The sequence below is a fragment of the Pseudopipra pipra genome, chromosome 8 (assembly GCF_036250125.1).
Source record: "Pseudopipra pipra isolate bDixPip1 chromosome 8, bDixPip1.hap1, whole genome shotgun sequence".
In the NCBI taxonomy this organism is placed as follows: domain Eukaryota; kingdom Metazoa; phylum Chordata; class Aves; order Passeriformes; family Pipridae; genus Pseudopipra; species Pseudopipra pipra.
The window spans coordinates 33,424,544-33,448,185 of record NC_087556.1 but is presented as its reverse complement, the minus strand read 5'-3'; the positions used below and the strand labels follow the sequence as shown (position 1 = coordinate 33,448,185).

Below are 23,642 nucleotides of genomic sequence, written 5' to 3'. Positions count from 1 at the left end.
CACGCTCACGGTGGTGTTCAAGGAACAACTGGACGTGTCACTCAGGGCTCTGCTCTGGCTGACAAGGTGGTGATCGGTCACCACCAGGTTCGACTGGATGATCTCGGAGGTCTTTTCCACCCGAACTGGTTCCGTGACCGTGTAACCGCGCTGTGGCCGCCGCCCCTCCCGGTGCCGCCCCCGCCCCTCACGGCCCCGCCCCAGAGCCCGCCTTCCCCGCGCCTTCTCGCGGAGTCTCGCGAGAGGTGGCTGTTCCCGACCGGCCGCCTCCGGGAAGCGCCTCAGCTCCCGCTCCCTGTTCCCCGTTCCCGGCTCTGTTCCCGCTCCAGCCCCGGGCGATGGAGGAGCCCTGCGGCGCGGGCGCCGCTGCCCCGCTCAGGGGGGACGCCGAAGAGCCCAAGCAGGTACGGGCGGTAGAGGGGGAGCCGTGAGGGAGCGGCGCTCAGGGGGGTTACGAGCCGTGGTTGCGAACACATCCCCTAGTGGTGCTCTAATTTAAGTGGTGGCTTTGATCCTCTTTCCAGTCTGGAATGCCGCTGTCAGGGCCGGAGTGCGGTAGGCAGCTCGCTAATTATGATTAAGCGCTAATTGCGAGCGGTGTTGCTGTTGTTGTTCCTGAGTGCATCGCATTTACGTAAGTGGTGTCCCGTGGAGCTGCTTTTCCCTTAACGTGTGTCACTCCAGAGCCTCTCACACGCGTGTGGCAGCCGCGTGTTCTGCTGTATTTAGCAAGAAACAGGCAGCCACGAGGGTTATTTATTTGTTATTACTTGGAGTGTTTAGCTTTAGTGTTGGTGTTAGTGAACGCATGGTGTTAGTCAACACTTACTTTCTCAGACTTTAGTGGGAGTTATGTTTTAATTTTGGCCTTTCTGAGTGATTTCACGTTCCATGGGGAGCTGACCTTAATGGGACTTCAGCCCCGTGACTGTGCCCAGGTGGCCCAGAAGGCCAGTGGCACCTGGCTTGGGTCAGCCATGGTGTGTCCAGCAGGACCAGGACAGTGACTATTCCCCCTGTGCTGGGCACTGCTGAGGTCAAACCTCACATCCCGAGGGAGGTTTTGGGCCCCTCATGTCAAGAAGGACATTGAGGGGCTGGAGTGTGTGCAGGGAAGGGAAGGGAGCTGGGGAAGGGGCTGGAGCACCAGGAGCAGCTGAGGGAGCTGGGAGGGCTCAGCCTGGAGAAAAGGAGGCTCAGGGGGGACCTTCTGGCTCTGCAACTCCCTGACAGGAGGGGGGAGCCCAGGGGGGGTGGAATTCAGGCTCTGCTCCCAGGGAATAAGGGACAAGAGGAGAGGAAACAGCCTTAAGCTGGGCCAGGGGAGGGTCAGGTTGGAATCAGGAGGAATTTCTTCCTGGAAAGGGTGTTCAGGCATTGGAAAGGGCTGCCCAGGGAGGTGGTGGAGTGCCCATCCCTGGAGGTGTCCAAGGAAGGACTGGCCGTGGCACTCAGTGCTTTGGGCTGGGGAACAAGGTGGGAATTGGGCATAAGTTGGACTTGATGACCTTGGAATTCTTTTCCAACCTTAATGATTCTGTGATAACTCATGAAGTGGAGCTTGTGTTTGACACATTTCAGGATAACTGAAATACTCGTGAGCACATGCAGGAGAAGGAGGTAAGTGAATACAGGACTGGGTTTGGTCACTTACCGTTAAAAATACCTGATTAGAGAGCAAGCCTGATAGTTTTAATTGCCAACATTTTATAAATAAAAGGCTGATTTCTCTTTGCAAACCAGGGGTCGGTGCTGTTCCTTGGAGGCAATGAAGTGAAGAGCAGTGCAGTGGTGAAATACTCCTCTGCCCCACCACAGGCAGCCTTTGCTCGGCTCCAGGAGAAAACAGACTTGAAGCTCCCCCCGGCCAACTGGTTACGTGAGAGTGCCAAGCTGGGGCCAGCAGGGACAACCATTCTGGGCAACAGCAAAAAAAGTAAACCCTTCTCAAGGTAATTATTTTCTTCCAGGCCTTTATGAAGAATTCTAATAGTGAACTTGGAATCTGTGTCATCTAAAGGGTAAAGTACAGACTTTACCATAGCAACAAGCTATTGCTTTGTCTTAACCATTCTCCCGCTACTTTTTCATCTTGAGTTCTTACCTTTATGCTCTAATCTTGTCTCCTTTGTAAATGATTAATGATGCTGGTAATGCTGTGGATGATTATTTTGTTCAAGTGCGTGTTGACACCTTGCCTGAGACAGTCAAGCTGATTTTATATTCTTCACTGGTTGGCCAAAATTAAACTGCATTGGTTCGGTCAGCCAGCCTGCCTGTGATAACAGGTGAAAATGGAACAAATATGCTTCCCCTTGGAAGCCAAGAGCCAATTTATAGCTCTTCTGGATCTTTACAAACTGGATCTGACAAAGTAATGGGAAATGGAATTTCCTGGTTATGTCAGGAGTGAACAGAGGAGGTGAAATAAGGGGCAAACCCAAAAAGCAGTGTTACCTTTCACTGTGAATGTTTGTTAAACAGTTGGATGACTTGAGTTCAGAGTGTTCATAAAGAGGAGGCTCGAATCCTGTGCTGAACAAGCAAATTCATACCAAGTCAACCAGTTAGTGAAATTAAACAGTTTATGGAAAATCTGTGTTTAAATCCTCATAATCTCTTTTAGGAGCTGTACTTTTTTGAGCAGGATAACATGTATTTCAGGGATTTATGATTTTTTCCTGTTTATTTTCGATATTATGTTTATTTATCAAATAGAGGCTGGCTGTTGAATCTCTCTCTAGTGTCAGTATTAAAAAGCCGATAGCACAAGTATAACTTTGGACACTTGCACATCATGTATTTTTGGGGTTATACTAATATCTGGTTTAATTTTAAAGAATGATCTGTACATTGAAATATTCTAACTTAAGTAGCTTGTAATTTAGAGAGGCCTTAATGAGGGTGGAGGAATATAAAGGGATGTGTCTGTTACAACATGCAGAGCAGTTTTGAAAAATGAGAGGTGAAATTAAATGACAGTTACTAAAATTAAAGTATTTAACAGGCTTAATGCCTTAGAGAGAAACTCTTTGAAAAACTGTTCTTCTTTTTAAAGAAATAACTCAATTTCTCTGATTTCCCATAGCTGTCTTAACAAACACTTCAATTTTTTCTTGAATTCAACAAAACTTCAAGTATTTTAGAATGTCTTGAAATCAGATCTGAGCACTTTCAAAGGTATCTTTGAAAAACTTGTAGAGTATGAAAATGAAATTGTTTTGGTCATTAATTTTAAGTCTCATTACACTTGGTGATGTTTAGCTGGACTATTTTTTTTGATGAAAAAACCTTTCAAAGATTTAATAAGACTTAAACCCAGGTCTCTAATGTCATGCTGCACCTGTGTTAACTTGTAATATTTTTTTTAAAAAGCTTTGGGATGGCTTATGACTTCATTGACTCAGTTGGAAATGATGTAGATGTGGTGTCTGATTCAGAGGTATGTACAACTTTTTAAGTTCTGTCATTCAAACTCTTATATTGCATAAACTTTATTTTAAGATACTGTCAGGGCTTTCTGGCATCTTTGTGTCCTTTGAGGAAAAGCAAAATCCCCCAGTGAAACACAGATTCCCAAACTTCTGCCCTGCCATGTAAGGGAGTTGTGATCACTGAGTAAGAGATGCAGAGAGAAAATCATATTTTCTGTGGGTTTCTACAAATAATCTCCAGCTAAAATATGCAGTTTAGTGAATGTAGCACATCACTCTTGCAAGGCAGTTGTCTTGAGTGTTTGAAATTAGTTATTCTGATGTAAATTATTACTCTGAAGATGATTTCTGTTTCTATTCATATCTGGAAGAGAGAGCTGCCCTCCAACTTGCTGCTTCTTTCCTCTGATTTGTGTCAGCTTTTTGGTGGTGGAAATACCTGTAGAATTCAGATGAGGCTGTTCAGAAGGAACATACACACTCATTTACTGTGTTAAGATTTGGCAGATTTGTATTCAGACTTACATCTCTCTCCAGATTCCTCTGGACACCCGACAAAGTGTTGCTATTCCTGTGGTGAAGATAAAGCTTTAAAATCCAAACCATCCACTTGCATTTGTTTTGTAATGTTTTGTTGATAGCTGGTCATGATTATCAAAAGACAGAACATGTTTAAATCGTGTGTGTAGTGTTTACTGACTGCTTGGTCTCTCTCTCCCTGTCATTTGTGTTCTCTCACCTCAACACATGTATTTTCTTGAGGAATGGTTTAAAATCACTGTCACTGTAAGGTTTTACTTTCCTGAGCATGTGTGCTGGTTTTGGCTGAGGGAATTTTCTTCCTGGTGGCTGGTCTGGGATTGCTTTGGATTTGTGCTGAACACAGGGCAGATAATACAGAGATATTTTTGTTACTGCTGAGCAGGGCTTACACAGAGCCAAGGCCTTTCCTGCTTCTGCTGCCACACTAGTGAGGGGATGGGGGTGCCTGGAAAATTGGGAGGAATCATGGCCAGGACAGGTGACCCCAAATGACCAAAGGGGGCTGGGGGAAAGAACAATAAAGGGAGGATGTTTGGAGTGATGGTATTTGTCTTCCCAAGTCAGCGTTGATGGAGCCTTAGTTTGCGAAGAATTGTCTTACAGTGCAGTATAATTACATTGAATATTGTCTCTTTTGACTTTTCTCCTGCCAGAACATTAAAAAGCTCCTGAAGATCCCTTACAGCAAGTCCCACGTGAGCATGGCCGTGCATCGCATCGGGAGGACGCTTCTCTTGGATGAGCTGGATATTCAGGAGCTCTTCATGAGATCCTCTCAGGTGACCCAGTTGGCTTTTGTTAAGTGTGGCATCAAAATGCATTATTTCAGGAACAGAATAGCCAGCAAGGAAATATGTATGGAAGTTCCTGAGGATCATATGTGAGTGCCAGAGGTGCTTTGTTCTGCAGCAATCAGTTTAGCCATGGACCACATCTGATGTCCTGTATTTAGGGTATTGTAGGACTAAAATTCCATGTCCCACTTTCCTGTAATTACTTCAGTATTGCTAAACTATTTGATTAATTTCATTTTTAATAAATATTTGTTACTGTGTCACCTCTTGTGTTTATGACTTTTCTAATGAAGTCAAATTTTCAGTAAGAACTTTTCTAGAAGATAAATTTTCAATAATGACCAATTCAGGACTTCAGCTATGAAGTTCTTTTCTGGATTTCTTTTCTTGTTTTGGATGAGTATTTGCATGTTTATAAGACACTTTTTTTACTTTGCTTTTTGATCTTAATTTCCTATTTCTGATACTGCTTAGACAGGGGACTGGACGTGGCTGAAAGAATTTTATCAAAGGCTGATTGATCAGAAGTGGCAAAGAAAAAAGAAGAGTAAAGAACACTGGTACCAGAAGGCTATACTTTCTAAATTTTTGTATTACAGGTAACCTTCTGTCTGCATGAATCTTGAGTTCTGCACCACTTACTTTTGCCTCATTTCTGGTCCTGAAGTAAATGTTAAAATTCCATTATGGTCTGTCTTATTTACTGACTTAGCCTTACACAGAGGAAGTTGAGGGACGAGATCAGGAAATAACATGTGAATGTTTTACCAGAAATTGAAGTATTTTACTTTAAAATTGAAGTATTAAAGCATAAAATAAACAGCCTGACTTAATTAACTGCATATTAGCCAAGTCATTTGTTGAGAACAGTGCATCAAACATAACTCTAAAATGGATCTGTTTGCATATTGTCAACTGAACTTTCCAATGTTTCTTTGTCAGCATTAATGGTGATGGAGCTGCTCAGCCTGTTCCTTCCACTTCCAAACAGCACCAGGAGGGTCCTGTTGCAGGTGAGAGTGATGAAGCAGGAAGGGCCTCCTGGCCAGCTCCTTTTGAAATGCCTTCCTCGTTATCTGAAGATCCAGGTGCCTCCAACCAGGTTGGTGTGTAGAATGTTTTATGTGGCACCTCAGTGTTTGTAGAGACACAGATGTTGAAATGCTGAAATGCTGAAAGAGCTGAACTAAGGCATGAGGAGAACTTGGCAGGAAGTGCAGCTTAGCTTATGCCAGTGTTTCAGAGCTCCAAATTTCAGAAATTACTTTGTACTGTGGCTGTAATGTTAAATTGTTATTTATTCCAGCATTGCTCAGAAATAAAGCATTTGGCTAGGAGGAGTCATCAATGACCTTATCTAAAATGATGTTCAAAAAGTGTGTGTGGAAGCTTAAGGTTCTGGCCTTTCTTTTTAAATCTGCCATTAAAATCAGTCTTTTGTGGCCTTTAATTTACTAGGGGAAGAGGAAAATGAACATCTATGAAAACGTTTGCAAAACAGTTAAGCAGCATTTAAAAATACTTACTATGAGATTACACAAATGAAAAGGGATATGTTTATAGTAATTATGCAACAAACTGATTATTATCAGGCCCTAAGTCAGGGTTTCCATCTGTGGCTAAACTTATTTATGAAAACTGTTAATTCCTGTGGGGTTTTGAGTAATATAAACCAGGAATTGATTCAGTTTTGGAAAGGTTGAAATATCTGTTGTATTCATTCTGCATTAATAGAATAATGATGCTCTAGTTGTGCTTGCACAGTATTACCAACTCAGTGTCTTGGTCAGCCAGCTTAGGGAATTTCTAACCTTCATTATCCATAAAAATGTAACTGCATGTGCTGTGCTGTAGCAATATTCCAAAGTGGAGAAATATTTCAGTACTTAAAAGCTGCTAGAAAAAGGACTACTTCTCCCTTCCACCCTCTTGAGCAGCTTTTGCCCAATCAGCAGACTGTTTATCATAAAGAAGCTGTGGAGCAGCACACTGTGATTTTCTTTAATTTATAAATAAAACAGCAGGAAAGAGGTTTTGCTTCTGGAGACTGATAATCTGGTGCTGCCCCCGGGTTAATCAGGAGTTCCTAGGAACACTTTCTGATTTCTTTCCAGATCCTCTGAGTGCATAAATCAAGTACAGAAAACTTTGGTGCTATCTATAGAAAAGAAGCATTCTAGTCACTGACTAGAGGCTTGTGGTAGTTTAATACATACTTATTTAAAGATGTTAGAGGTAAAGGTTTTTCCCTTATGTGCTTTTGTTGTTCATATTCTCTTTGAATGGCCTAACTTGACCTCAGCAGCAGAATCACTCCTTATCCTTGTGCTTTCCACAGGGAAATGTGCCTCTTGAACCCTCATATATAGTGGGGCACGTGGCCTCAGCCCCCAAAGAACAAAACCTGACTCCTTTGTTCAATGACGGGGAAAACAGTCAGGTATGATATCTGTGAGATCTGAACCCCCAGTCTGAACATCACACACTTCAAATCTGGTCTAAATTGGAACCCAGAGAGAACCTCAGTCCCCTGTAGAAGTAGCTTTTGTGGCATCTGCACCCTGAGTCTTTTCAGTTCCCGTGAATGCGTAGCCTAGTTCATCACGTGCTGTCTTTTAGTTGCTGCTTTGGCTTCTTGCTGTCTCATAATTCCACAGAATGTCACAGAGACCCAGTCTGATGCCAGTGATTTATAGACCAAATCTTTTTTCTCTTAATGAAGGGGCTTAAAAATGACTTTGTCCGTAATATCTTGTGGACCTTTGAAGATATCCACATGTTGGTGGGATCAAACATGCCAATATTTGGAGGTGGGAGATACCCTGCTGTGAGCCTGCGTCTCAGGTGAGCTTGGAACTTCAGGAAATAGCCTTGACTGATTTGTTGCTTTGCTTCCTATTTATCTATCTGTGTTTTTTGCTGCTTTTCTAAAAGAGGGCAGTAATTTCTCCTACTGGAACTCTGAATTTTAATAAGTAAGTTGGGCATAAGTACTTAAAATATTATTAAACAGTAAAACAGAGGTATTCCAGTCACACTTTGATGTTGATCACTTGGTTACTAGTGTTTCTGTTCCTACCTCTACACAGGCAAAGAATGAGCAAAAACTTGAAACTCACTTGGTGTATTTGTCATCTTTTTAAGACACATCTAGGAATTAATAGCACCATGCTCTGTGAGGAAGGTCTGGGAGATGATTTGTGCTATAATTAGTTGCAGCTAATACTGCTATTCCTTTAGACCTTGTTAAGTACATATGTTGGTAATAATGTGACATCTGAAACTTGTTCAAGTTTCAGTGTGGGCAAAAATTGCAAACTGCTGATGGAATGTGAGCATATTCCATTGGAGAGATCAGTAAATCTGTTTTGATACAGCTCATTGTTATAACAATTCACAAATAATTGTTTTAGTATCCATCCGCTCTCAGGTAACTTAAATCTAAATCCCATTAGTAAACGTCCCTAATGTACTCTCAGCAGTAAATAAATACTTAAATAACACTAGAAATATTTGGTTTCAGGGATAACAACAAGCCAATAAATGTGCTAACAGGAATTGACTATTGGTTGGACAACTTAATATGCAACGTCCCAGAGCTTGTGATGTGCTTTCATGTGAATGGAATTGTTCAGGTAAGTCTGGCCCTTTGCATTAGGGGGCAATAGAATAATCTGTTCTCTAGTTTTTGAAATGGCTTCAGTTGTAGCAGATCTCTCTCTACTGTTCTGACAAAAAAAGATTACAAAAATCCTGTGCTGCAGAATGAGAGGCCTCTAGACAGCTTGCAGCAGTCATCTAAAAATAGTGTTCTTTTTTCCCCTCCCTTTCATGCATGCAAGATTCCTTCTTCCCCTGATATATGAGTGAAGGCAAAAATAAAAAATGCAACAGCAGAAATCATCTTACATCTTAAAATCTTGCCAAGACATCTTTTTTTTTCTCCATTTACCATGTTTGTCACAAAGTGGATCCTTCTGAAAGCTTTTATTGAGTAGTTTAGTCAAGATGTCTTTGCTTAAAATCATAGAAATTAACTCAATTTACCATAATTGTAGCCTTTGTTTCTTTTAGCTGTTGATAGAGACACTGATACGTGAATTTTGGGGGTGTAGGTGGCAGAAAACCCTCCTAATCTTGAGTTTTAACATGCATTCTTTGCAGAAATATGAAATGATCAAGACTGAAGATATTCCCAATTTGGAAAACTCAAATTTCTCGACCAAAGTGATAAAAGATATTGCTCAAAATATCTTGTCTTTTCTGAAATCAAATTGCACCAAAGAAGGACATACTTATTGGTTGTTTAAAGGTAAGTAGGTTTAGATTAATTTGAAAAGATATATGGTAAAGTCACGTTGATTAATGAAAGATTTTATTTTGCAGCAAGTGGGAGTGATATAGTAAAGCTCTATGACCTCACCACACTTTGTGAAGAGACAGAAGACAAATACCAAAACCCTTTTACAATGCCAGTGGCCATTCTTCTGTACAAGTGAGTTTTTCATAATTTTTGTCCTAATACTTAGTTCTTGGTGCAGTTGTATTAAGAATACAGACCAAAAATCATGTTCAAATGACAATCACACACATAAACCTGGTAAACTTCAGTCCTATTAAATCAAAACAGACTTTCTCCTTTTCAGCATTCCTCCATGTAAGAAAGTTGTAGACCCATCCTAAAGTTTGGCAGATCTACATTGGCAGTAGAATTGAAGCTCCTTTTTCTTCTAAGCAAAAAGAAATTATCCAGGGATTTTACTGTTTTGTTCAACTTTCTTTCAGAGTTGCTTGCAATATGATGCTGAAGAAAAACCAGAACAAGAAACACTATGGCACTATCAGAACATTGCTCCTGAATTGTCTGAAGTTATTGGACAATGGCAGACACCCTCAAGTAAGAATTCTGTGTTTTCTTGTACTTTTGTGTAAATAAATGGAAATGCTGTCATCGTAATGCACCTGGTGTGTGCTTCTTCCTCCTTTCAAGGGAGAGATTTTAAATTTATTTATAATCCTTAAAAATTGATTTTGTGTTTAAAGAATTCCCACGCTATTTTCTTTAATTAGTTGCCTTTGGTGACCCTCATTGCTGCACGAGTCTCCTGTCCTTCTCTAAAAAGGAACTTGGCATTACATTTGCTCTTTTACTCTTGTTCCCAAGGAGCCTTTTGGGAGCAGATCTCGGAGAGACAGTGTAAAATGTGAATATAAGAACATTTTTGCTCTGAAAGTGGCTGAAAGTCGGAACAGGTCAACCAGAGAGGTTATAATCTCCATCCCAACTGGACAACCTGCTTGCAGCAAGTGGGTTGGGTTAGACAGTCTATAAATGATTTAGATTTAAGCTGTTTTCCATTGAAAATTAATCCCAAAAATGTGATGTGAAAAACCTGAATTGTATTTAAAGTTGATTAGTTAATATGTGCTACACCTTCTCTTGTAAACTATTAAGAATTTCGTAGATTCCTTCTAAAGCTGTGAAAAGTCCTCAAAATCCCAGTAGAATCTTCAATTTTTTTTTTTTGTTTGCATAAGATCCTTGTGCTGTCTCCTGTTATCTACAAGCTCTTAGAACAGGCAATGCTCATTCTTTACCAGTTGATTTTTTTATTCTCTTCTAAACTTGATTAGGCTTGGATCTTTTTCCCTCTCAGGGAACTTGATCAGGCTCTGTTTACAGGTGATTAAGCACCTGTTTGCATGTGCTCTGTCCTCCTTATTCTAAGATAATTTATATTGTTCTTGTCTCAGAAGAAAAGTATACCTTGAAAATGACTTACTTTTTTTTCTGTTCTTTAAAAAGATTATTGCTTCAGCAAACTACATGTTATCAGAGCTTTTTCAGTTGGATGAACCTAAAAAAGAAGACAGTACAGACTTCCCTATAAATGGAAATTCTGATGAGAGTTACAGCGAGGAAGAGGAAGAAATGCCAGACAGTGATGAAAATGGTTCCTACAGTAACAGTTCTGACCCCCCAGATGACAATAAAGCAGTGGCAATAATCAAATCTGTTGGAGAGTTGTCAGTGCCAGAAAAGTACAAGTCTGTGCATCGAATACGTGTGAGTGACACTGGGGGGGTTTTAGGGGTTTTCTGGGAAGATTCAGTTCCTGTGACAAAGTTGGGCAGTGAAATTCAGTTACCTGTTAGTTTTGTCTTCAGGGTGACTGAAGGGGGGAAAAGAAACTTTTCATGAGCTGCTCATAAAATTTGAGGTGTTTGAATTTTACAGTTTAATGCAGATTTTTCCCTACCATCTTCCATATGTTCTTTAGGGCAAAATTTTGCATATTCCTGTCTTGGCAGTAGAGAAAGAATTGTCACCCTTGGCCATTTTGAGATGACCATGAGTTTGTGTGGATACCTTGGGTATCTTAGTAGTTTTTTCTGGACCTACATTTAATGTTTGATCTTTTCTCCAGGAGCATCAGCTACTTCATTTTCAAAGAGTTAGTCCTTGAATTCATGCTTTTATTTGTCTTTCCAAGGTAACTGGTCAGAAGACAGCAATTTTGATTTCCTTGAAATTTTGGTTATAGTTAATTTTAAACTAGAGATGACACTTTACTCTGCACATGTATACATATGGTGTCTAAGGAAACAGCTGGATGCATATCCAAAGTATTCCTGAAAGTTCCTTGGGATATATGTGCTTCATAAACCAATAATCAGAATTGTAACAGTGCTGCCTTCATTGCACTTCCTGGACATTATTGTAACAAAGTAGAGGAACACAAGGATCTGGGAAGATCAGTGAAGAAACTGTTCATAACATTTTACCTCTGATGTTCTACTTGCCTTCCCTAGGTAGGGATGTGATTATGAAATTGCTCTAAATGGTCAAAAGTGAAAACTTTTTCCCAACATCTGTACTGAGGAGCAAAGATGATGATTTCCTAAAAATATTTGTAACTGCTATTGCTGTCTTAATTATGAACACTCCAAGGTCCATCAGTTGAAAACATGACAATTTGTGCAGATGCAGAAACATTTGAGTTTCCCTTTCTACTTTACCCCAGAAGAAAACAAAAGTACAAACTTCCCCAAAAAACTCCAGGGCATTGAGTTGTTCAGAGGTGACAAAAGTGCAACTTCATGTAGGCTGAATAAATGATTTCTGTGTGGTATTGAATCTGCTTATCTTCCAGGGTCTGCAATGCAGACCCTCTCTGGATGCTTTTTTAATGATGTTATGGAATAGAGTCATCCCTGCTTTCCACTGTCTTTGGAATTACCAGGAGGGACCAAGAGGCCCAGGTACATGAACTGCTCCCCGAGCAAAGGAGAGAAACACTGTGACACTTCTTAGCACAGAGTTCAGGTGTCCCATTAATGCTTTTCCTTAATGCTGCCTCTCATTTGCATCTTCTGGCCAGTCATTTTCATATTTCCCATGGTGAACACTCATTCTCTTCCTTCCCTGCTGCTCCCATGAAGCCCAGCTGTGCATTCCCAGTCTGCCACGGCACCGAGGAGCGCTGCCGGCTCGTGCTCAACCACGTCCTGGAGGTGAGTTCCCTGTCAGCTTCCCAATGCTCCCTCACCCACCACCCAACTCTTGATCTACTCCATGTTTGCTAAATATTGCTCTCAAGGTGAGTGAAACTATTTCTTCCTTTTGCAGGGCTTGAAGTCTGTCGACAGCAGTGTTAAAAAGGAGGGTGACCTTCCAGCAGCCGACCCCAGCACTCCAATCCCCTTGAAATATGAAGATGAATCCACCAGTGGTGGTCCCGAGTGTCTGGAAAAGCAGATGGCCTTATTTTTAGACAAAAGTAAGTTGTATTGTTGTGCAAATAAGACTTTTCCAGTGCCAACACAAACTGCTGCTGCTTTATTTTGATTGTCAAAGCAGTGTGCTTAAGTCACTAATTACACGACTGCCTAAGGAAAAGCAAACACCTAAAATTGGAGAACAGTCTGTTCCTTTTTAAATATGAAGAGAGAAGCTCATTTGGGATATTTTGCATATCAAAGAGTCTTTTGTGAGTAAACACATAATTTTACTGGATCCTATTAAGGTGTGGCTTTCAGGTGACTTCCATAAGGGCTTGATATTTTGGGCTTTGGTATGTAGAGAACCTTAAGTTCTGTGGGTTGTTTTTAAAATAGTCTTAATTTCTTCGTGTGTGACTTGGATGTTTCCTGGAAGAACTTCTGCCTTCTGGCAGGATTTGCTCCTACATTATGCTTGCTGCTGAATTGCATATAAAATGTTAACTAGGATTTTGTTTTCTTTCTTTTACCTCTACGGGTTGTGAAAGGAAGCAGCAAATAAAAGATGTTTTGTTATCTTAAATACCCAAACTCCAGAGGTTCCAGACTATAGTCTATTTTATTTTTCTCTGGTGTGACATAAAAGGTTCTAGGAAAGACTTTTCTTCTGAAAGCAGCAGAGTTCTCTGCAGGCCAAGGAGCCCTGTAAGCATAGCTCAGAAAGAAATTTGTCTTGCCTATTTTTACAATTCTTTATTCTTACCTTTCTCCCCCCTTTCTCCCTTTGAAAATCTCTAAATAATAAGCCAGTTCAGTTTTGAGATATGACTTTCAGTGTCCTCGTGTTTCTCTTCCAATTTTTTGATTGTCTCTGGGGTGACAATGACCTGGAGATATACACACGTTTTCTTAGTTATTATCAGATGCATGACCACAGAATTTAAGGCCTCTATCAGAAAGTTGTGTTTTTGTACCAAGATTTCCTAAGAAGCTTTACTAAGGTCAGCTCAGCAAGAGCAGTGTGCTGATGGCAGCTCTCCTGCAGCCAGGCTCTGTCTTCTGCCTTCACAGCTTGGAACTGATGACACACTGCAGCTCCCTGCCAGCTGGCAGGGAGAGTGCCCACATATTCACTTGTTCAGTTTAGAAACAAGTGCTTCCTGGGGGATGTGGGAGGCAAATATTGCACAAAAAAATACTTGATTTGATTCCTGGATCTGTGCTCGAGTTCATCCCTGAAGTAGCAGCACTGCTACTTGTTGACTTTTGCTTTTCCAGTACATGGGTTTGTTTTCTGTGAGGCCAGTTATGTAGTTTCTGTGCCACATGTATGTATTTACATACATACAGAAAGGATAAGGGCTCTCAATTCTGGAATTTCTGATTTGAACTATTTCAGAATAGTGTATGTATATAGAGTATGTGCAGTGTGTGTGTGTGAGGTGTCACTGTGTTAGATTTATTTTGGTCCTAATAGTGCTTAAAATTTTACTTACTGTATTTACTTCTTATATATTATTAGAAGATAGTGGGCTTACAAGTCAGGCCTTGCAGGTCCACCTGCAAGCAAGAGACTCATTTCTGTGTGCAAATATTGTCAGGGCAAAATTCTGTCCTTTGGTAGGTACAGGCCTTAAATCAGTGGCCTGTTCTTTCTGGTTCCATAACTGCTGCAGCATCAAAGAAAAACATCATAATCTTACACAGAGGATATCTTGAAATGAGTATGAGAAAGTCATTGGTTTTCCTTGTGGGAAAGACCAGGTTATCCAGTTCCTTCTGTGCTGGAGGCTAAACCCACAAATGGAGGTTTTGTCACCAAGACTGAAACAGAACATTTATCTTAAGGATTTGCTGGATAACATGACAAATTCTGCCTGTGGCTTTCTTGTTCTGTTCTTCTGCTACCTAAGGGAATAGTCTTGGCCTCTGCACCCGTGTTTCACAAGCTGTTTGAGGGCAGAGGTGAGCTGCCCTGTCATTGTCTCACTGTGTTCCAGCATCCTGATAGCAGGAGGAGTACGTGGAAGAGTGCCAAGCATTGGGTCCATTTTGCAGATGATAAATGTAGTGGCAGACAGGCTGCCATAACTCTGCTTGTGCAGGGCTGTAATAAGGCAATTTCCATTCTGTCTGAGCTGATGAAGTTGTGTCCAGTGTCTGGCATGTGTTACAGAGAGATTTACTGATCAGCTTCTGTTCCTGTTGCAGTGGGCTCGTTTCAGAAGGGTAAGCATTCCAGTCAGTCAGGAATGATTCCTGGATCGTGGCAGTACAAAATGAAACTCCAGCTCATTCTGAAATCATCAAAAGCTTATTATGTCCTGTCTGATGCTGCCATGATTCTGCAGAAATATGGGAGAGCACTCCGGTACATCAAGCTGGCTTTGCAGTGCCATGGTAAGTTGTTAGAAGGGATTTGTCTCCTGTGCCACTGCCTGTAGACACCTCTCAGAATGTCATATATTGCTGTGCATGATTTATCCCACTGGTGGGCAGTGACAGGTCTGACAACCTTGTGTTTAGTTAAACTAAGTGTCTGGCTCATTATTCAGGACAGAAGTCTGTAGTGAGGATAACTTTAGTCACTGATTGATAGAAAGATGCTTCCATTTTGACAGGCTGGGAAACTTGAGTGTGGATTTGGAGCTTCAGAGCGTTTGAGTTTGGGGGATTCAGCCCTGTTGCCAAGGCCAAGACAGTATTCTGTGCTCTAAGGGCTATCCCTGCAAGCTGGTGTGTTTTCCCTGGAAATGCCTGGTGGTTCCCATGTCATTTAAATACATTCTTGACTCTGAGAAATACCAGACTTGTTCATCAGCAGAATTGGATGCTCCTCTAAAATGAGCTACATCTTCAAGTATTACTCAAATTTTGAGGAAAAGGAAAGCAGTTAAATCAGACTGTTCAGGCTAATAGTGCCATAATGAGAGTAACAATTAGGAAATGCCAGTAGTGCTACAGTGCTGCTATTTGGCTTCCATTTTTGTAGAGCTTGGGGCAGGAGGAGCCTTATAAAGCAAAGCCACTTGATCTTAGCACAAAGCATCAACATGCTTATTGATAACTCAGAGCACTCTCCAGCTTTCAGTCTCTTAAAGACTTGAGAATCAACTTTTAGCTCTACCTTTTGGATAGTAACTTTTCAAGCTGTATCTCATTTGAGTTAATCTGTAGAAAGTCAGTTTTTCTTTAGTCAGATCTGAGATTAATATTTGTAGTTACCAGAGTGCTCTTGTTAAACCATCAGCAACTGTGAGTTTAAAATAGGTTAGTTCTGAGAAGAGCCTGTGTTGTCACAGTCTCTGTGTGCAGACAGGTCACATAAAACCCAGTTATACTGTCAGTCTGTGTCAAGCCTTGGGATATGTAATTTTTTTTTTCTTCCACCCTCCCTCTTCCATGGATTTTTTCCCCAACAGATACCTACTGCTGTCTCTGTGGCAGCATGCTTCCAGAGGTGTTGATGTTCCTGTGCCAGTGTTTAACCCTTTGTGGAGACATCCAGCTAATGCTGGCTCAGAATGCAAACAACAGAGCAGCTTATCTTGAAGAATATAATTACCAGACTAAAGAAGATCAGGAGATCTTGCACAGTCTTCACAGAGAATCCAGGTGCCAAGGTACGAACCTGATACAACTGCCAGAATTTGGATATGTGACAAATGTCAGTAATTTTGTTGTGTTTGTTCAAAACCATGCACTAGGAGCATTTCTGGCAGAGGGTTTATTGCACTTCACTTCTGTTTTCTTCAGAGAAAGCTTTTCAAGCCTGTCATACTTGTCTAGATATTGGATGACAAGCCTGAAGCTGTAAAATTACTAGAGACAGTAATTATTTTAAGTAATAAGTAAAATTTACCAGATTTCAGTATGTTGGGAAATACTGTTTGACATGCAGGCTTTGCATTTTGTTTTCCAGTGTTTGCCTGGGCTACGGATTTGTCCACAGACTTGGAATACCAGCTTTCTGTCAGCTGCAAATGCTATGAAGCAGCTTATGAAATCTTACTGTTCAGTAATTTAAAAAAGGAAAACCCAGAGCAGCACATCCAGGTGCTGAAGAGGATGGGCAATATCAGGAATGAGATTGGAGTGTTCTACATGAACCAGGCTGCTGCAGTGCAGACAGAGAGAGTGGGCAAGTGTCCTTTTTTTCCATTTCTGACTATTTCATGGAGCTACAGCAGTGATCAAGTTCACAAATAATATGAAAAAGCTCATCTATTTCTGATTGTAAAGATGACATTTAAATAACTTAGTAGTTCTTTAATATCCATTTTAATTATTTGTCTACAATAGATTACTTGTACACTGTACTTAATTGAGCCTAAACTGAGTAAGGGAATAGACAGCTTTGGAGAAATTCCTTTAAAAAAATTCCTAGAATGCCCTCAAAAATGCATGAGGGAAACTTTAAACTCTGTTATGAAAGGGAAGGCATGTTGCCTTCTTGATATGTTTGGTTTAGCCCAGCATGAACAAGCAGAAGTTTAAATTAAACATAAGAATAACTTTAGTAAAGTCGGCCTGTGAACTTTTTGGTAAGTTAATCCTTGGAATCTTTCCTTCTGGTTTATTTTTTGGTGGGCTTTTTTGAGGAAATGCAGTTGCATAAGCTGCTTTGTAGGGTCAGGTGTTCAGTGGGGTTTTGTTTTTGAATGCAAACCCAGTAATATCTTGTCCACAAGTCAGAGCAGTATAAACTAGAACAAATTAGGTGCTGGTGGTTCAGTGTAAACAGGTGGTTTCCCAAATACCAGCTGTTTCCTGTGACCTTTGTCCAAGTAATATTTGAAGGATTTGGGGTTGGACTTTCAATCTTGTAATTTGTCATCATCTCTGGGTCTTTGCAGAACTGTTATTTAGCCAAAGTCAAAGCTTAAAATACTGAATTTTACTTGTGTGTAGAAGTCACATTTTATTTGCTTCATGCTTTAAGTTTTTAGTAGTAACTCCAATACCCTGAGTGTTACTGCAGAAACAAAATCTGCTTTATCCTGTAGATTTCCTGGTGTTTTGTGTGTAATGTTATTGGAATTCTTTGGAAGTACAGTATGTGTAGTAGTGCACTTCAGGTATTAAACCCTCAAGCATATGGAAATCTTAGGAGTATTTTCCATGAATTGGGTCTTCAGAATTGTTTCCCACCCTTAAATTCTAAAAGGTCATTTATGAGAAAGGCAACATGATGGAAATATTTGTTCAGTTACCTTTCAAGAACGAGTCTCTAAGCCTTGTGCCTTCACCCCAGTGAGTAAAAACGTCTCGACGACGGAGCAGCAGCTCTGGAAGAAAAGCTTCTCTTGCTTTGAAGAAGGAATTCAGAATTTTGAGTCCATTGATGATGCCACCAATGCTGCTCTGCTGCTGTGCAACACAGGAAGGCTGATGAGGATCTGTGCCCAGGCCCACTGTGCAGCTGAAGGGGACTTCAAAAGGGAGTTCTCCCCAGAAGAGGCCCTTTATTACAATAAGGTAACATCCACCCTGGTTTTAGCATGGCCCAGACTCTCTAATATGCCTTTTACTTGCAATACCTTGGTAAACACGTGTAAGTTTGGATGAAATACCTATCCTGCTTTCATACTATGCCAGTCCTTGCTGTGCAGGCTTCAGTATTATTGCTGAGGTTTGATTTCACTGCTCTGGGGCTGTGACATTCAGATGTTTAATGTACTGTAGTACCACACACAAGAGAGAGAGAATTGCATGATCAGGATTAAAGTTACTACCAAATGGGTGTAAAGAAAATACTGAAGAAGACCCAGATAGGTATTTTGAGAATCCTTTGATGATGAGTAAAGGGAAATTAATTTCTGATTGTTAGAAATACAGGCAGTAACTCTGTATGTGCATGATTTTGTCATCTGTAGGCTATTGACTACTATCTGAAGGCATTAAGGTCTCTGGGTAAGAGAGATGTGCATCCAGCTGTTTGGGATTCTGTGAACTGGGAGCTCTCCACCACCTACTTCACTATGGCAACTCTGCAGCAGGACTATGCTCCATTATCAAGGAAGGCTCAGGAACAGGTAACAGAGAGCATTCATCACATCTGGGAAAAATGTATAATTGTCTTCCTGAAAAACTGGACAGGGAGCAAAATTGGTAGTGGAATTGTGGAATTATAGAATGGTTTGGGTTGGAAGGGATCTTGAAGCTCATGTTGTTCCAGTTTCCTGCCATAGGCAGGGACACCTTCCACTAGCCCAGGTTGCTCCAAGCCCTGTCCAACCTGGCCTTGGACACTTCCAGGGATGGGGCAGCCACAGCTTCTCTGGGCAACCTGTGCCAGGGCCTCACCACTCTCACAGGGAACGATTTCTTCCCAATATCTCATCTAAATCTATCCTTTTTCAGCTTAAGGCTTTTCCCCCTTGTCCTATCACTACATGACCTGATGAAAAGTCCCTCTCCCAGGTTTGTTTTTAAATTCGGGCTTTTTTATTTATTTACTTTGTAGATAGAGAAGGAAGTGAGTGAAGCCATGATGAAGTCCTTGAAGTACTGTGATGTTGATACAGTGTCTGAACGACAGCCCCTGTGCCAGTACAGGGCTGCCACCATCCACCACAGGCTGGCTTCCATGTACCACAGCTGCCTGAGGAACCAGGTATTGGTACACACTGGGTTGGTTTTCTGCATCAGTTCCATCCTTAACACATCCTGTGTGTGTGGAGGTTGATATTTATCCTTCTACCTCTAGCTGGGATATATTTATTTGAATTATTTAACCAAAGAAATGTGTGGTATTTCACAGCAGTTTGCAAATACAGCTTTTTAGTGGCTGCATTCACTGGGATTCACTGTCTGGGATTCACTCTGTGCCCTACTCTGAGTGCAGGTTGGAGATGAACACCTGAGGAAGCAACACCGTGTCCTTGCTGATCTTCACTACAGCAAAGCAGTGCGACTCTTCCAGCTCCTGAAGGATGCACCCTGTGAGTTCCTGCGTGTGCAGCTGGAAAGAGTGGCCTTTGCAGAATTCCAGATGGCCAGTAAGTGTAGCTCTGCCTTACAACAGCTTTCCAAACTCCCACTGCCTACTTGGTTTCATTTTTAAATACCTACATTGTGTATGAGTGCAGGGGTAATCTGCTGCTCAGAATAGAATTTTCCTCAAGAGAGGAAACAAGGCATTTTTATCTTGCTGGTTTTCAGCTGACTGGGACAGTATGTGCTTTTCTCCTGAACTCTTGAAGATGGAAGAAAAAGTACAGTCTGTAATAAGCTATTTGTCCTTCATTTTTACTTTTTTTAGGTCAGAACAGCAGTGCTGGGAAATTAAAGACTTTGTTTGGGGCCCTGGATATAATGACCAAAACCAAGGGTGCTTTCCAGCTCATCAGGAAGGAGCTTGTGGCAGAAAGTGAACAGGTAAAGGAACCTCAAGTGGTGTGATACCTGCTCCCTTCTGGCTCTTGCATTCACAAAAAACTGGTCACTTGGCAGTTAGAATATTCCTGGGTTACTTTTCCACAGAGCTGGTACCTCAAATAGTGTGGACAGAGTTAGAATCTATTCCAGTTCTCTCCTAGCCTGGAAGTGGATAAAAACATTCTTCTACAACATGATCCAGAGATGGATTAAAACTGTTAATGGGGTTCTGTGCAGCTCTTATTATCCCTTAAAGGGCCCATGTTATCCCTTAAAAGCCTTACCTAAGAACTTCCGAATGTATGTCCAATAAAAAAGGGAGTTTTTTCTCTGTGGTGTATTTAATAATTAATTATTAAAATGTGGAGGGCTGTCTGTAGCCAGTGTGAATAGGTTCCTCATACCTCAATCAATAATTACTTGCAATAATTGCTGACGTGTGTTTATCCCTTCCTGGCAATTTTGGGCAAAACATGGAGTATTTAAGTCCCTATTTTCCACATTTTACCACTCAGCTCACCTGCAGGTGGGGTTTTCTGACTCATTACCTGTGTCTAAATGGTGGAGTTCAGTGAGATGGTTTTTGGTTGTTTCTCTCCCTGTAGATCAGCAAGGACAAAAGTCCTGCTGAGGGTGTGTCACCAAGTGATTCCTCTGTGGGCCTGAACAAAGAAGAAGTCTTGAAACTGCTCAGTATCTTTGAGTCCAGAATGTCCTTCCTTCTCCTCCAGTCCATCAAACTGTTAACTTCAACCAAAAAGAAGATTGGGTAAGTTGAACCTTGGCACATGTGTGTCAGTGTGATTGTCATCCACAAATCCCTACAAACTGTGTACTCTTAAAGTTTAAGGAAGTGTAATATATATTCTTTTATGGAGATGACCTTTCTGCATGGAGAAGGAGATGAGATATGCCTTGATTGTCTAAATATTGAATGTTTTCTGTGGGTTTGTGTGTAACTGAGGGAATGGCCAAGAAATATCTTTACTGAGTGTGCCCAGGAAGCTTTTTCTCTCCTCTTTCCTCATATCAGTCCAGGAGTGAGGACAAAAAAGTCAGACTTGAATGGCTGTATTCAAATAGGACAACACTAACTTGTAAATGTGGTCTGAAATGCACAAAACAGGTATCACAGAATGTGGTAAAGCATCAGTGATTCATATCTAACTTATCCTTTAGAGGATATAAATCCTCTCCTAGGTATAAATTCACAGACAAAGCAGTTTAACTGATGTGATTTTGCTGGCACACTTCTTGTCTTTTGTTTTAATCAAACTTTGTCCAGGGAATGAGGTGCATTATGTGGTGTCCTTCATCCTGAGACTGGGCTTCATGTGGGACAGAGCACCTGCTGTGTGCTGCTGATCTCTGGAGTTATCTTGATGATAACATGTCAGTGTAGTTTTGCAAGCAGAATACTTGAGAAGAAATGTGGGCACATCAGTCATGCTGGAAATAGAGAGGGAGCAGGAGCTGTTTCTAATGTTATATAAAAGTTAAGTTATGAAAAAGGGGCATTAGTTTTAGGGGATTCTTTTAGGCTTGGAAGTTCGTAGTTTTTGGAATTGAAGTGCTGCTGATGCAAGAGGTGTTTTGCTAAAACTAAACTGTGAAATGAATTAATTCTGCTGCTAGTGGGAGAGTGGTGAACAGAAAACATGAGGGGAACACAGCCTTAGCTGTGTTCTTAGCTTGGTTTAGGCAGTGTCAGGTGCTTTCACCTCCTAAAAAAGCTCCCACAAGGTGGCAATGTGAATATGTGAAACACAGAGTGTCACTGAGCAGATGTCCCAGCTCACTGAGTACAGTGGTTTAGTTCTCTGGTCTCATAACATGGGCAAGTGTGGTAAAACAGAAACCTCGTTCTTTGGTCTGTAGGGTTTTTTCCCCCCATATTGACTTGGTTGTCATTGTCTCTTGAGTGGGGTTTTGTAGTGAAGGTTCCACACAGGGAACATGTTTGAATGCTGTGAAATGGGACTGTTAAAATGTGTTCAACTTCTTGAAACTTTGAGGCCAAGCTTAAAGCTACCTTTCATTTAACCTTTCTAGTGCCTTCTGTACATCTTGTGTGCTTTTCCTCCCTTCTGCTTTGCAGAAGGTAAGGTCTGTTTTATGCCTTAATAATGGGCTGAAAAGGGAGCAAATTGGAGCTCACAGATGCTGCTTCAGGGTCTCAAGTGCAGAGGACAGGAGAACATGTGGGAAAATTAACGTTTGATAGCAAAACTTGCAGACTGGCAGTAAAACTGGATGAAACCAGTTTATCCTCTCAAAGTGAAATGCAGGAGCAGAGCAGAACAGAACTTGGCTGTGCAAATCAGAGGGGAAAAGTAATTGAAAGTAATACTTTGTTCTGGGAATTCTTGTAACTTATCCCAGAAATACTTTGCATTTCAGTGGCTTTTTATTGACTACCTGCTCTGTATAATAAATGAACCTGTCTGATTTCTGCCAAGTGGGTGAGGAATTTAATTTGCTTCAATGTTTCTCGGTCATTCCTGAAGTTCTTGCAATTAACCTGACTGCTGCCTGGACATTTTATTTATAATATTTATTTATGTTTTATGCTCTTTCCTGCAGTATAAAGAGCGGGCTCTGACTGCAGTTCTGTGAAACAGCAGGATATGGGAGGGCTGAGGAAATAGGAGATTCCACAACCCCAGCCATGTGGTTCCACAGGGATACTCATCAGTGTTGTTATTTAATAACAGTCTTGATAATTTGCAGAATAAAATATCATGGCTGGGTAATAATTTGTATGATTTCTTTTCTTTGTAGGGGCATTAATGAAGAAGAAGTGGTTCTGAAGACAAACAAGCAGGTTTATTCCCTGCTCCTGCGGGCGACTGCCAACAAGGGCCTGACCCTGCTGGAACGCACGGATCTCATCCTGAATTTACTGGAGCAGCTGGCTCCAAATTCTGAGGGCAGCAACAGGGGCATCCAGTGACTGCAACCCTGCAGAGCAGCAGAACCAGTGCCTTGCTGCATGGGATCACTGGGCTGTGTTCCCATGGGATATCTGTATTTATTGAGGTGATGTTATCACCACGTTGTTACATTGGACACCTGGGAAAGCACAGATTCCTTTTTATCCCAACAAAACTCGTTCAGCTCCCAGCGTTTCTTTGTTTGAAATGCCAAGTTGGAGTTGTGGATATAAATGTAACTGTTCTTCACCATGGAGAAATTAATGATTTTTCTCTTACAGGAATGGGCTTTGCAGTGATATCCATGTTTTGCATAAAAATGTAACCTCACAGCTGCTCTGGTTTGGTATTTAATGAAATATATTTTGTAAGCAAGGCTGCATTGGAACAGTTTAACTGCTGATGTCAGCCCAGGGAAACTTCTGTGGGATATGTGGATGCACTACTTTATTCCAGTGAGGATCCTGCACAAAAATGTTGTGCCTTTGAAGCTTTGATGTGACTCTTGCAAATTTATCGGCCACCTCGGGGATTTTGTTTTGGAAAGTGAATGGTTTCAGCTGTGTTGGAGTTGATCAATAACAGTATTATCTTTTTCAGACTTGAAACTGTGAATAAATGAGAGGATATTTTTCAATAAAAATTTATTTATTAAATATAAACTCACAAGTCTGTCTTTTCTTGGTTATGACCCTCATCAGAGCAGCAAATTAAAAGAGAATTAAAACTACTTGAAAGGCAGAAAAAATCTGGGGGGGGGCTTATGTCAGCATGTGAGGACTCTGGGTTTTTTGAAATACACATTATTGAAATACAAAGTTTTTAAAAATACAGTA

At 41.1% G+C, this 23,642-nt stretch overlaps 1 protein-coding gene across 3 annotated transcripts; it reads left to right on the top strand.

Annotated features, from left to right (window-relative positions):
* Positions 1-245: 245 nt before the first annotated feature.
* EDRF1 (erythroid differentiation regulatory factor 1) lies at positions 246-23,468 on the top strand. Of its 3 annotated transcripts, none has more exons than XM_064663547.1 (25): positions 246-404; positions 1,744-1,952; positions 3,376-3,442; positions 4,631-4,756; positions 5,246-5,370; positions 5,714-5,873; positions 7,110-7,211; positions 7,494-7,615; positions 8,295-8,406; positions 8,936-9,083; positions 9,158-9,266; positions 9,557-9,668; positions 10,578-10,838; positions 12,215-12,286; positions 12,402-12,552; positions 14,705-14,893; positions 15,916-16,116; positions 16,416-16,634; positions 17,748-17,971; positions 18,370-18,528; positions 18,960-19,109; positions 19,341-19,494; positions 19,758-19,873; positions 20,479-20,642; positions 22,655-23,468. In XM_064663547.1, the coding sequence occupies exons 1-25, from the start codon at positions 339-341 to the stop codon at positions 22,824-22,826; spliced, it is 3,690 nt and encodes a 1,229-aa protein (XP_064519617.1). In that variant the 5' UTR covers positions 246-338; the 3' UTR covers positions 22,827-23,468. The 3 variants fall into 3 exon arrangements, with proteins under 3 accessions (XP_064519617.1, XP_064519619.1, XP_064519618.1); XM_064663548.1 differs by lacking the exon at positions 246-404 and adding an exon at positions 1,395-1,620; XM_064663549.1 differs by lacking the exon at positions 7,110-7,211.
* The last annotated feature ends 174 nt before the right edge of the window (positions 23,469-23,642 follow it).